At 44.1% G+C, this 12,861-nt stretch overlaps 1 protein-coding gene across 3 annotated transcripts in view; it reads right to left on the minus strand.

Annotated features, from left to right (window-relative positions):
- The window catches only part of CUBN (cubilin), a 290,799-nt gene that overhangs the window by 159,269 nt on the left and 118,669 nt on the right, over positions 1 to 12,861 (minus strand). For all 3 annotated transcript variants that reach the window (XM_070800876.1, XM_070800875.1, XM_070800877.1), the window contains exon 28: positions 11,985 to 12,135. In XM_070800876.1, the coding sequence (XP_070656977.1) occupies positions 11,985 to 12,135 (151 nt within the window). The remainder of the gene's footprint in view (positions 1 to 11,984; positions 12,136 to 12,861) is intronic.

The raw sequence follows: 12,861 nt of genomic DNA on the forward strand, positions 1-12,861 counted from the left end.
ATTTACTTGGGAAAGATGGCAGACATTCATTTGAAAACACCCATTATCCTCAGTGGGAACTTAGCTGCGAAATTACCTACTATAAGCTCTGACCTTCTCTGCATTGCAATATTACTCCATCTTTTTTGCAATGAAAAACTGGGGGAAAACTATTTGCTTGTAGGCAGAGTGCAGCTGTTTAAAACACAGGCTTGGGTGTGCAACACCACACACTTAGTCGTGTCCTCATTCCATCACTGTGAGCTTGGGGAAGTTACTTAACTTTTCTAAGACTCCTTTCTCAATTTTCTTATCTATAATATGGGGATGAGATGCTGATTTCAGAGAATTAGTAAGAGAAGAAAAGAGATTGTATTTTTAAAGTGTTAGCCAAAAGATCCAGCACATGGAAAAAGGATAGCACCAACTTTTCAAAAATTATAGTATCAAAATTTTAGGTAATTACTTGGTCTAGTAATAATAAATGAGGTATCAATTAAATCAGTGCATCAATCATGTAAAGCATATTTTCATTTGCTGTTAATAAGGCAACATGGTTTTATTTTTATCATCATTAATGTCTTAAAATAAATTTAAAATTATGTTTAGGGGGACTTCTCTGGTGGTCCAGTGGTTAAGACTGTGTTTCAAATGCAGGGGGTTCAGGTTCAATCCCTGGTCAGGTAACTAAGATTCTATATACCTCACAGCAAGCCCAAAGAAAGAAAAACATGTAAAAAATTTTTTTAAATTACATGTAGGTAGTAAAATCTATATTATTTGGCCTGTGAGTAGTCTGTAAGTATAACAGGAAGGAGAAAGAAGTCAGAGACAAGGTATGTCAATTTCATTACTTAAACAGAGAATTCAGAATTAGATTAAACCTTCTAGAATGTAGTTACTATCTCACACTGGAGATTCATTCTTGATTTTGTGAGTCAAGTCCACTGAAGGCTGGCTTTAGTTTCTCTGAATGTTCAGGGGCATATACAAAAATACAAGCCCTTGGACACCCAAGGTCAGAGCTAATTATGGCAATATTTAAGTAAACGTTCAAAAAGAGAAATCTCGGGGGCAAAAAGTATGTTCTATACAGAACATCATGTTTATTTTGTGTTGATTTAGTCATTTGGGGCTGCTACAAAACTCGAAACTATAAAAAAAAAAATGTGTGGTTTCTTTTTTCATATTGTATAGCAAAGTGTGGAATCCCCTGGAAAGTGTGTGCAGTGTCCATCAGGGGTGTTGTTGCCAAGGAACCAGAACACAAATAAGAAGATTTGAGAAAGCCCTGCTTTTTGGCCCAAATCTCAAGGACTATTACAAGTTGTGCAATGTATGATTTGGGAAGGTCATGGTTGTTTGAGGGTTACTTTTACTTTTTTTTTTTAACTGTTTGGAAAAGAGCGATGGAAATAGAGCTCAGCCTTTCACACAGTAGCGACGTGGGAACTGGGATGCCAGATTTCTACAAGGTCGCCACTGGTTACAAGACACAGAGCCAACATGGCATGAAGGTCAACTATGTGTATGTGTCTTTTCTGTTGTCGTCAGGGAAGCAAACAATGTCAGGGTTTAACTTTTCCACTCATAGTGAAATGTCTACATAGGTTCAGTGTAGCCTCTGATCACTAGGATCTTGCTGGAAAAATTGAGAAACCAAAGCAAGAAGAGTTGGGTGATTTTCTTCATATGTTATCATCCCAACTTTACAAACTTCCAAACAGATTCCTTTTTACATGACAATTATCCATTAAGAACCTCTTTCCAAAAAAGATGTTAAGTGAGAATCTGCCCTAAATAAAAATCAGACACAGTATCATAATACAACAATCTGTGCTTTGGTTCTCCACTAAGACTGCACACAACTTTCAATCTCCTGGCTTAAATGTTTTCCAAGAGTAACAAACACAAAAATCCAAAATAGCAAATATGCTGAAGTGGCCAGAATAAGTACAGCAGGATATAGCATGTGTAAATGCTAATGCTAAGAAGAAAGCCTAGTTAACAGTTGGGGAAATAACTTTTAAATTAAACAGAATAACGTTTTTAAAAGGTTTCTCTTTTACTTAAATTTTGACCCAAACTGAACAAGATTTCTTCATCACACTACATAATCACGGGAGTCTATGCTTTTATCCATCTGTCTTTATCAAGAGCTTGCTTACAGATTTACTGAACAAAGGGCACATTCTTGAGTGCAGATGAAGTTACTTTCGAGGCAGAGTGGGAGAAGTGTTTTACCGCTTTTCTCTGGGACATTCTATTACAACCCAGCAGGAAATGACACAGGAGAGCAATTCGTCAGCAGCAGAGAGAAAGGTCTCGGCCTGAGATGAGGACCAGACAGTATGATTCACAGCCCAGCCTTACAAGCCTGCTCAGGAATCTCTGCTGACCACAATTAAAAATCACTTTCCCTGTGAGCACTGCACCTCCAGATTGCTGTGGATGTCTGCATCTCACAGAAGCAAGAGTCAGGACAGACCACACGAAATAAAACCTAAGCTCTTCCGATGGCCCTTATCCACTAGGCTCTGACAATCCGCTCTGCCTTGGCTTCTGCCCTCCCTTCAGCTCAGGATTTTCTCAATCATTTGTTCATTATTGCCCTTCTAAGGAGGCTGTTGGATATTTTTTGCCCAACTGCTCAAAAAATTTAATATCACAGATATACTATATTTCTGCTCTGTGCTCTGTGTATATGTGCTTTATACATAAACCATTAGATATTTTCAAGAAGCAATTTTGAATCCCAATAAGCTATTTGGGGTTGGTGTTCGGAACCTGTGCTTTAGATCAACAGTCCCCAACCTTTTTGGCTCCAGGGACTAGTTTTATGGAAGACAAATTTTCCACAGACCAGGGTGAAGAGGATGGTCATGGCATGATTCAAGTGCATTATATTTTTTGTACACTTTATTTCTATTATTATTACATTAGCTCCACCTCTGATCATCAGGCATTGGATCCCAGAGGTTGGGGACTCCTGCTCTACATGAAATATTTGCCTGTTGAAAACCTTTGGCACCATCAACTCAAGACTCCCTGCTTTTGCTTAGAAATGTCTTTCTCTCCCAGATATTTGACTGATTCTTGTTTCCTCTTTAAAACTCAGCGCACATATCAAAGCAGCCTGGAGGGCCTCTCAAAGGAGACCTGAGGCCAGCCTAGGTCTCCTCCCAGCCCCCAGGGCATCACAGTCATGGATTCTGCACTCCTGTGTCTGTCTGTCTCCCCTACCACATGACTACCTCCCTGAGGTCAAGGATGCCGTCTCCTTCTTCTCTGTTATGGGCTGAACTGTGTCTCTCCCACTGCGCCCCCAGAATCAACCCACTGAAGCACTAACCCGCAGCACCTCAGAATGTGACTGCATTTGGACACAGGGCTACTCAAGAGGTGATAAAGGCAGAGTAAGGCTCCCAGAGGGGGCCCTAATCTAACCTGACTGGCCTCCTTATACAAATAGAAAACTTGGACACACAGAGACATCACTAGGTTCACGTAGACGAGGCCATGCAAGGACATGTAGCAGGAAGGAGGACCCCTTTCAGGGCTTTACAGTGAGTTCTTGTCTAACACCTGGAAATGAAGTGTCCAAAGAGACACATGTGCTGATGAAGCAGGAGACTTCATTGATGGGGAGCCCGGGCAGAAAGAAGGAGGGTAAGGGAACCTCGGAGAACTGCTCTGCCGTGTGGCTTAGTCTTGGGTTTTATGGCGATGGGTTAGTTTCCAGGCTGTCTCTGGCCAATCACTCTGAAGGCTGTCATCTGCAAGTCCAAACACTGAAGCCTCAGGAGAAACCAAACCTGCCAGCACCTGGATCTTGAACTTCAGCCTCCAGAACCGCGAGCAACACATTTCTGTTGTTTAAGCCACCCGAAGTGTGGTATTCTATTATGGCGGCCTGAGCAAACAAATGTACTCTCTACACTCTACAAACACCAAGCCCAGATCCTGGTCGTGAATAAATATACGCTGGTTGGTTGACTGAATGAAACATGTCCTGTTCAGAGGCCCAGAGTAATCACTCCACATGATGCAAAACCACAAACTGCCTAGTCTTCGGAGGGAAACCCACGGATCTGCTCACAGAGCCCAGTTTATTGGGTCCCACACTCTCGGGCCAATTGCCCGGCAATTGCCTGTAGGCCAATGGCTAACAGAATTACAAAAGATAAAACCTTTGTCTTCAAAAGGTGAGCCTCTCAGAAACTCCAGCCCACAAAGTCTAAGTCACAAAAGGAATAAAAACGACAAATTAGAAGAATTCCCCTGAAAGACCAACAATAACAAAGACTATTGAAATGACCTCCTGAGGGAGAGAACAGAGGGAAGGTTTACAAGAAACATGGCCGACCTCAAGGAGGTTCTTGGCCAGGACTCTCAAAATGCATTTTTTTAGAAGCACTTTGACACAGTTCTGCATGTCCACAGGTGGTCAAGAAGGCGCTGGCTCACGTTCAAATAAAGCCAGTCTTGCAGGATCAGGATACGGCTTCCATAAACCCTCAGCCAATTTCTGAAAAACCCTCAAGGCTCGAGAAATCTCGTTACTAGCTAAAAAGATGATAAAATGGAAACAGCCCCCATTCAAGAGGCTGATGTCATCCGTCTCTGCAAAGAAAAGGCCAGGCTCTCCTTTGTGAGAGCCCAGGGTGACATCACCTCCCATCCGTGCCCTTCTCCCTTCCTCTGCTGCAGCTCCCAGTTGGAGGGGGTGGGGCGATTCTCCCTTGGCAAACGTCACTCTTTCACTCACAAAGCTCCTTGACCTTGTTTGTTTGCCGGATTCCATTGCCAAGTGAAAGAGGGCCCCTGGGAGGGGTGACCAGAGTGGGTGAGGGGGTGTGCGCAGCTGGCCTGGGGGGCCCTATTCACACAGCACTCAGAAAGTTCTATATTTCCTTCAGCAACCCAGACGCAGGCCTCTGGGCCGAATGCAGCCCCCAGACAATGCTGTCAGCGCTGAATACTGTGGACCGTTTAGCCAGGCAACTGTGGCCATTTCTTTCTTTGCAGAGTGGGATTCTCTTTGATGGTTTGCAGAAAGGCAAGGCTCACATCTACAGCGCAGCTTTAAAGATGCGCCCACAAAGAAAGCCCAGATTGTGGGCCCATTTTCTCAGAGCAAATAGAAGATTTGTGTGGGCCACACAGAGGCACATTTTGAGAGTGGGTTTATGGATTAGTGGGCCACATGAATGACGTGCATGGGGTTCTCCTCCAGCAGCCATGGTCAGGAAATGATGCCACTGCCGATTCTGAAATCGTGATGAAGAGGGTTTGGGACTTCTCACTGCATCATTTAGGAGAGAGTGGGAGGGGAGAGAGGCCTGAAAGGAGATTTGATTCTAGTGGGAAGAGGCAGTTGCTTTGATCAGGTGAGCGAGAACAGCTTCCCAGCCAGCGTCAGCCTGGGTGTCCTGGGCTCTGGCCACTGCATCCTGATTCTGAGATGGAGATTCGAGGGGGCTGCGCTCAGACAATGACACTCGTGGACACACGTGCACGCATACACATACACGTTCAAGAATATTTCTACTGTACTTTAAAAAATTGAGACTCACTTCTAATTGTATTGTTTGGCTCTTGTACTTGTTTTGTGTTTCTTCCTCTATTCTGCATTTTGTTTTGTATTAAAATCCCACAACACACCACGCTGTTTCAGTGCTTCCAGATCCTACTCAAAACTCGTCTCTTTGAAGTCAAAGACAAATACTGCGTGATATTGCTTACATGCGGAATATAAAAAATACAACACACTGGTGAGTATAACAACAACAAAAGAGAAGCAGACTCACAGTTAGAGGAACCAAACTCCATCTAGTGTTGCCAGAACTAGAACCAAACTCTAGTGGTTACTGGTGGGGAGGGAGGGAAGGAATAGGGCAATATGGGGTAGGGGAGGGGAAGGTACCAAACTACTGGGTGGAAGATAGACTCAAAGATATATTCTACAACATGGGAAATACAGCCAATATTTTCTAATAACTGTAAATGGAAAGTAACCGTCAAAAACTGTATAAATTTTTTTAAGTTACAAGAAAAACAAAGAACTGAAAACTAACATATTATTTCAAGTGAACATGGTTAGATGTGACTCATTTTTCTTCTTTGTATGTACATGTGATACTTCAAGGTCATAACTGCTTCAATGTCCAGATAATCTCCCCCAAAAAGATGCATGCAAAGAAATTTATCTGACATCAAAAGGGTTTGCCGGAAAGAGAGGGTATGACCCCTATCTGGCCCAAGCCCCTATCAGTGGGGGACCCAAAGCAACTGCTTCACTCTCCAGCTCCCCCAGCACAGTTCTCTGTGAAACTGGACTGCAGCTGCCCTGGCCTGTGGGCCCCTCCCCCTCACCCTGCTCCCTCCCACCTCAGGGTGTTTCTTCTACTAGGAACCCTTCCCCTTCTCCTCTTTGCCTGCTTAACTCCTGCTTAGTCTTAGGTTTTAGTTCAAACGTCCCGCCCTCATACACTAGCCTCCTGTGCACGTCAAATCCCCTTTTGTGTGCTCCCGGGGCATCATCACACAGCTGATGTTATATAGATTTGTGCGTTTATTTGCTAGATGGCTACTTCTGAGAGCAGGACCCAGGCCTGTGGGCAGGAGTCACTCAGGGTCCCCAGCCCTAGCACAGCACCTGGCTCCAAACAGCTCCTTAATATCTGTGGAAGGAACACACGGATGACTAAAACTCAGACCTATGTCTTCAATTTACCAACAGTGGGTGAGAAGTGAGGGAACTGCCTCCATCAGAGACCTCCTTCCTGACCCTTGCGGTTCCTGTTGTCCCCTCTTCTTGGGCTGTCTTGAATTAAGGACCTAGTTCAGATGCAGAGTATAAACTCAGGGCTGCATAGCTACTGAATACGACAGTTAATTTTGCACAGATCTAGATCACTAATAGTTCCCCTTCTAGAAAGTTCTTCCCAAGCATAATTTATATCTAGTGGGCAACACAGAGTTAAAAAAAAAAATTGTTCAGTTCTGGCCCCATCTGGCAAAATATTGCTTTACGAAATATTGCTGAACTCTGGTTCCAAGCCTAGCAAGTTTTCAGCCATTGGGAGTAAGTTTTGAAATAATAAACAGGAAAAGAGAACAGACAGAGGGTGTCTTTGACTCTCCCAAATGAAGGCAGGTTCCAAATAGACCTGGAAGAAAAAGCTTTTCCCAACGAAAACCCAAAGCTTTCAGGAGAGGATTCAGCCACGCCTAGTACGTTGACTGGAGGAACCCATGACACAGTCATCCAGTGTACCCAAAGTTATCCATTAAATCATCTTCCTTGGTGTGGTCTTAGTGATGTAGTTATGCAGTGTAGCCAATAATGACCATGAAGTCACACTCAGTGTGGCCCTGGGCTGGCATGGCTATAAGAGCCAGGAGGGAAGAGGAATCAGTTTACTGAAGAGAAGGATACTGCCAGCAAAATAAATTACTGCTCCTAAAATTGTCCATTCTAGCTGCATGGCAGAATTCCTTAGGGAGCTTTATATAATTAAGGATAGTCAAGGTCCCACTGCAGATCAATGGAATCCCATCTCTGCATGTTGGAACCCATGCACTGGTACTCAGGAAAACTTCCAGGTAATTCCAATGCCATGTATCTCGGGCTGAGGACCATGTCCCTAGTCCCTAAGCCTTGTGATTGGCATTTCTTACTTTCCACTTTCTGTCTCAGTGTCGGAAGGATAAGAGCTGGGGCCCCAGTGAGGAAGAACCTCATTGCTTCAGAGACTGCTTCAGAGATTAAAGAAGAGAAAACTGTTCAAGTGTGGTCTACAGAGATATCCCATCAGCATTACCTAGGAACTTCTCAGAACTACAGATTCATGGGCCTTACCTCACTGCGTACATCAGAATCTGCTTCTTAGCAAGATCTCCAATGATGCATATCCACAAGGAAGTTTGAAAAACACTGTTCTGGAAAATACCCCTTACCCTTGAAAATCTGGGTCATGTTCCAAGATTTTCCTATTTCTTCTAGGTCTTTCCACACTGTCTGTAGCTCCCTTTGAATCAGACATTTGAGTCACCCTATTTCTGAATCACAGAATACTAAAGATGGGCTGTATCACAAAGATGAATCAATTCAGGCCCTTCATTTAATAGATCAAAAAAATTGACATTCCAAGGTTAAATCTTGATGAAGAGGACAATGCAGAACTTTCACGAGCTTAATTATCACAGTCCATGTGCTTGGGAATTCATAATCTATATTTCAATTATACTGTGGCTTACCATCAGATATTTTTAAATACTGACCCGTGTGTGTTTGTGTTTTAGTCACTCAGTCGTGTCTGAATCTTTGCAATCCCATGGACTGTAACCCACCAGGCTCCTCTCTTCATGGAATTCTCTGGGCAAGAATAGTGGAGTGGGTTGGCATTCCCTTCTGCAGGGTATCTTCCTGACCCAGGGGTCAAACCTGGGACTCCTGCATTGCAGGCAAATTCTTTATCACCTGAGCCACTAGGGAAGCCCCAAAACTCCCATATTTGTCTCAATCTCCAGTTCACAATAACAGAACACCTTACACTCTTGAGTATATAATAGAGATCTTCAGTTGTGTGTGAAATGGTTTGGACCTAATATAAGCAGAAGATATTACGAAGAGGTGGCAAGAATACACAGAAGAACTATAAAAACTATATAAAAAAGATCTTCATGACCCAGATAACCACAGTGGTGTGACCACTCACCTAGAACTGGACATCCTGGAATGCAAAGTCAAGTGGGCCTTCCAAAGCATCACTACAAACAAAGCTAGTGGAGGTGATGGAATTCCAGTTGATCTATTTCAAATCCTAAAAGATGATGCCGTTAAAGTGCTGCACTTGATATGCCAGCAACTTTGGAAAACTCAGCAGTGGCCACAGGACAGGAAAAGGTCAGTTTTCATTCCAATCCCAAAGAAAGGCAATGCCAAAGAACACTCAAACTACCGCACAATTGCACTCATCTCACACACTAGCAACTGCTACTGCTGCTGCTAAGTCGTTTCAGTCGTATCCGACTCTGTGCGACCCCAAAGACAGCAGCCCACCGGGCTCCCCTGTCCCTGGGATTCTCCAGGCAAGAACACTGGAATGGGTTGCCATTTCCTTCTCCAATGCATGGAAGTGAAAAGTGAAAATGAAGTTGCTCAGTCATGTCCGACTCACCGACCCCATGGACTGCAGCCTACCAGGCTCCTCTGTCCATGGGATTTTCCAGGCAAGAGTACTGGAGTGGGGTGCCATTTCCCTCTCCAATGCATAAAAGTGAAAAGTGAAAGTGAAGTCACTCAGTCGTGTCCGACTCTTAGCGACCCCATGGACTGTAGCCCACCAGGCTCCTCCATCCATGGGATTTTCCAGGCGAGAGTACCAGAGTGGGGTGCCATTGCCTTCTCCGACACACTAGCAAAGTAATACTCAAAATTCTCCAAGCAAGGCTTCAACAGTATGTGAACTATGAACTTCCAGATGGTCAAGTTGGATTTAGAAAAGGCATAGGAACCAGAGATCAAATTGCCAACATCTGTTGGGTGATCGAAAAAGCAAGAGAGTTCCAGAAAAACATTTACTTCTGCTTTATGGACTATGCCAAAGCCTTTGCCTGTGTGGATCACAACAAACTGTGGAAAATTCTTAAAGAGATGGGATACCAGACCACCTTAACTGCCTCCTGAGAAATCTGTACGCCGGTCAAGAAGCAATAGTTAGAACCAGATGTGGAACAACGGACTGGTTCCAAATTGGAAAAGGAGTATGTTAAGGCTTATACTGTCACCTTGCTTATTTAACTTACTCCCTACTGGTGTCTCAGACTATAAAGCATCTGCCTGCAATGCAGGAGACCTAGGTACGATCCCTGGGTCAGGAAGATCCCCTGGAGAAATAAATGGCAACCCATTCCAGTACTCTTGCCTGGAAAATCCCATGGACAGAGGAGCCTGGTAGGTGACAGTCCATGGGGTCCCAAAGGGACATGACTGAGTGACTTTACTTTCTTTCTTTAACTTATATTCAGAGTACATCATGCAAAATGCTGGGCTGGATAAAGCACAAGCTGGAATCAGGATAGCCAGGAGAAACATCAGTAACCTCAAATATGCAGATGATACCATCCTTACGGCAGAAGGCAAAGAACTAAAGAGCCTCTTGATGAAAATGAAGAGGAGAGTGAAAATATTGGCTTAAAACTCAACATTCAAAAAGCTAAGATCATGGCATCCGGTCCCATCACCTCATGGCAAATAGATGGGGGAACAATGGAAACAGTGACAGACTTTCTTAGGCTCCAAAATCACTGTAGATGGTGACTGCAGCCATGAAATTAAAAGATGCTTGCTCCTTGGAGGAAAAGCTATGACCAACCTAGACATCATATTAAAAAGCAGAGACATTACTTTGCCAACAAAGGTTCGTCTAGTCAAAGCTCTGGTTTTTGCAGTAGTCATGTATGGATGTGAGAATTACACTCTAAATAAAGCTGAGCTCAAAAGAATTGATGCTTTTGAACTGTGGTGTTGGAGAAGACTCTTGAGAGTCCCTTGGACTGCGAGGAGATCCAACCAGTCAATCCTAAAGGAAATCAGTCCTGAATATTCATTGGAAGGACTGATGCTGAAACTTAAACTCCAATACTTTGACCACATGATACTAAGAACCGACACACTATAAAAGACCCTGCTGCTTGGAAAGATTGAAGGCAGAAGGAGAAGGGGATGACAGAGGATGAGATGGTTGGGTGGTATCACCGACTTAATGGACATGAGTTTGAGCAAGCTCTGGGAGTTGGTGATGGACAGAGAAGCTTGGTGTGCTGCAGTCCACGGGGTTGCAGAGTCGGACACGAATGAGCAACTGAACTGAACTGAACTGAGTGTTGTGGAGCATGTAATTAATGCTCCATGATGTTAAAAACCCTCAATACACCTCTGGGTGCTCTCACTCTGGCTCGCCCTGTTTATGACAGTGGGACCACAGCTCAGGATGTCTGTGTGTGATCCCCAGTGTAACACGGCCACTCCCCTTCTCTCTCAGATTGATTGAATCATACAAGGAAGCCCTTTGCCCTTGGCTGAGAACTGCTCATGAAATATTCACAAGGACTACATTTTCAGGTCTGGGTCTCTCTAGGACAGTGATTCTCCAATGTACTCACCAGGGACACTAGTTAAGACACAGACTATTGGGTTTCCCTCATAGTCTGTTATTTGGCATCTCCCGGATGGGGCCCAAGAGTCTGCATTTCTCACAGATTTTACAAGACACTGCCTTGGGGGACCACATTCTGAGAAGCACTGCCCTGGTGCCCTCTCCCTCTTCACTGGGTCACATGAGGTTAGTCTACAAGTTTCAGAACTTGTGTCTCAAACAAATTTGCTTCTTCACAGGAGTGATGATGCCTGCCAGCTTGCAGAGCTGCCAGCTTGCAGAAGCCTCTCAGGTACCCTCCTCGAGTGCATGGCCTGCCCTTGGCTTAGTGCATCAGTGGCTCAGGCTTTCTGCTCGGTCCCCTCACAGCCCAATCCTCCCCCTCACCCACCTACTCTCTCTGACTCACTCCTTCCTTTCTTTCTCTGTCACTCCTTCTCTGATCAGTCTCAAGGTGAGTCTTAAATCTCATTCTGTTGCACTCTCCTGAGAGACTCCATCGCACCTTGTGGTCTGCTTGCCACAACCAGCTTCAAGTCTTCAGCCCTTGGAACTTCCTGATGCTCCTTCCTTCTCATAAGTGAGTTACTGCTGCACCTCCTAAAGCAGATACCCAATCCTGTCCACTTGGACTTCACTTCCTGTCTTAACTGCAAGAGGATTCCATTCTCCGAGAGCCATCAACGTCTGAGTAAACTTTCTAAAGCCTGGCACCATTAGTGTTCCTCTTTTGGTGGATGGAATTGTTTTCAAACGTAGAATTGAAAAGGGAAAGATTCTTGGTCAAAGAGCAACTACCAAATAAGACTGAGATCAGCCAGGGGGTGGGGGGGAGCTTACCTTGGATGAACCACTGCATCTGAAATCCTTTCTCATGGTGACTGACTCCATCCGTATAAAACAGCACATGAAACTTGGAGCCTGTGGTGCTCCCCGAAGGTGGAATGTCTGTTCCACAGAAGCGCCCCATCCGCTGTGGGCCATCATAGAGCTGAAATCAGAGGGAGAAAACACCAGCATGAAGAGCAAGGTCCACGCATGCAGCTAAAGCTGTTTCTTGGTTCAAAAGTTAAGGGCAAATCTACTGAGGGGGGCTGAGTCCAGGAATTAAACATAGATAATTATATGCAGAGAGAGGTCCCTCCAAGGTATAATCCAGGCACAGAAGACGGAAATGCTGGCCTGGATGAGAAGCGTTCACATATGAATCACATGTAAGAGATGCTAGATGAATAACAGTATTACAACTGTAACTTTTAAAAATAAATACTAACTATAAACAATCAGGCAGTTTAGAAAGCTCTGAAAGGAAAATACAAAAATTAATCCCACTGAAAGCGAACCATTGTTAATATTTTGTTAATACCAGAAGCTTCTCTTACCAACATTTTTTTCATTTGTATATATACATGTACATCTATGTGCAAGGAAATGTGTGAATATGTGTGTAGCAATTTGGGCTACACATTTGTGTTCCCCGTTCTTCACTAAGGTTGTCACTAAGTAGGCTATGTAACCATTTTTAAGAGTGGCATAACATACTGTTAATATGTTGTATTTACAATTCTGCTATGTTCACTTAGTGCTACTTGCTCAGTTGTGTCCAACTCTTTGCAACCCCATGGACTTCAGCCTACCAGGCTCCTCTGCCCATGGGATTTCCCCGGCAAGAATACTGGAGTGGATTGCCATTTTCTTCTCCAACTGTTCACTTAAG

Source organism: Bos indicus, chromosome 13 (genome assembly GCF_029378745.1).
Source record: "Bos indicus isolate NIAB-ARS_2022 breed Sahiwal x Tharparkar chromosome 13, NIAB-ARS_B.indTharparkar_mat_pri_1.0, whole genome shotgun sequence".
NCBI lineage: Eukaryota > Metazoa > Chordata > Mammalia > Artiodactyla > Bovidae > Bos > Bos indicus.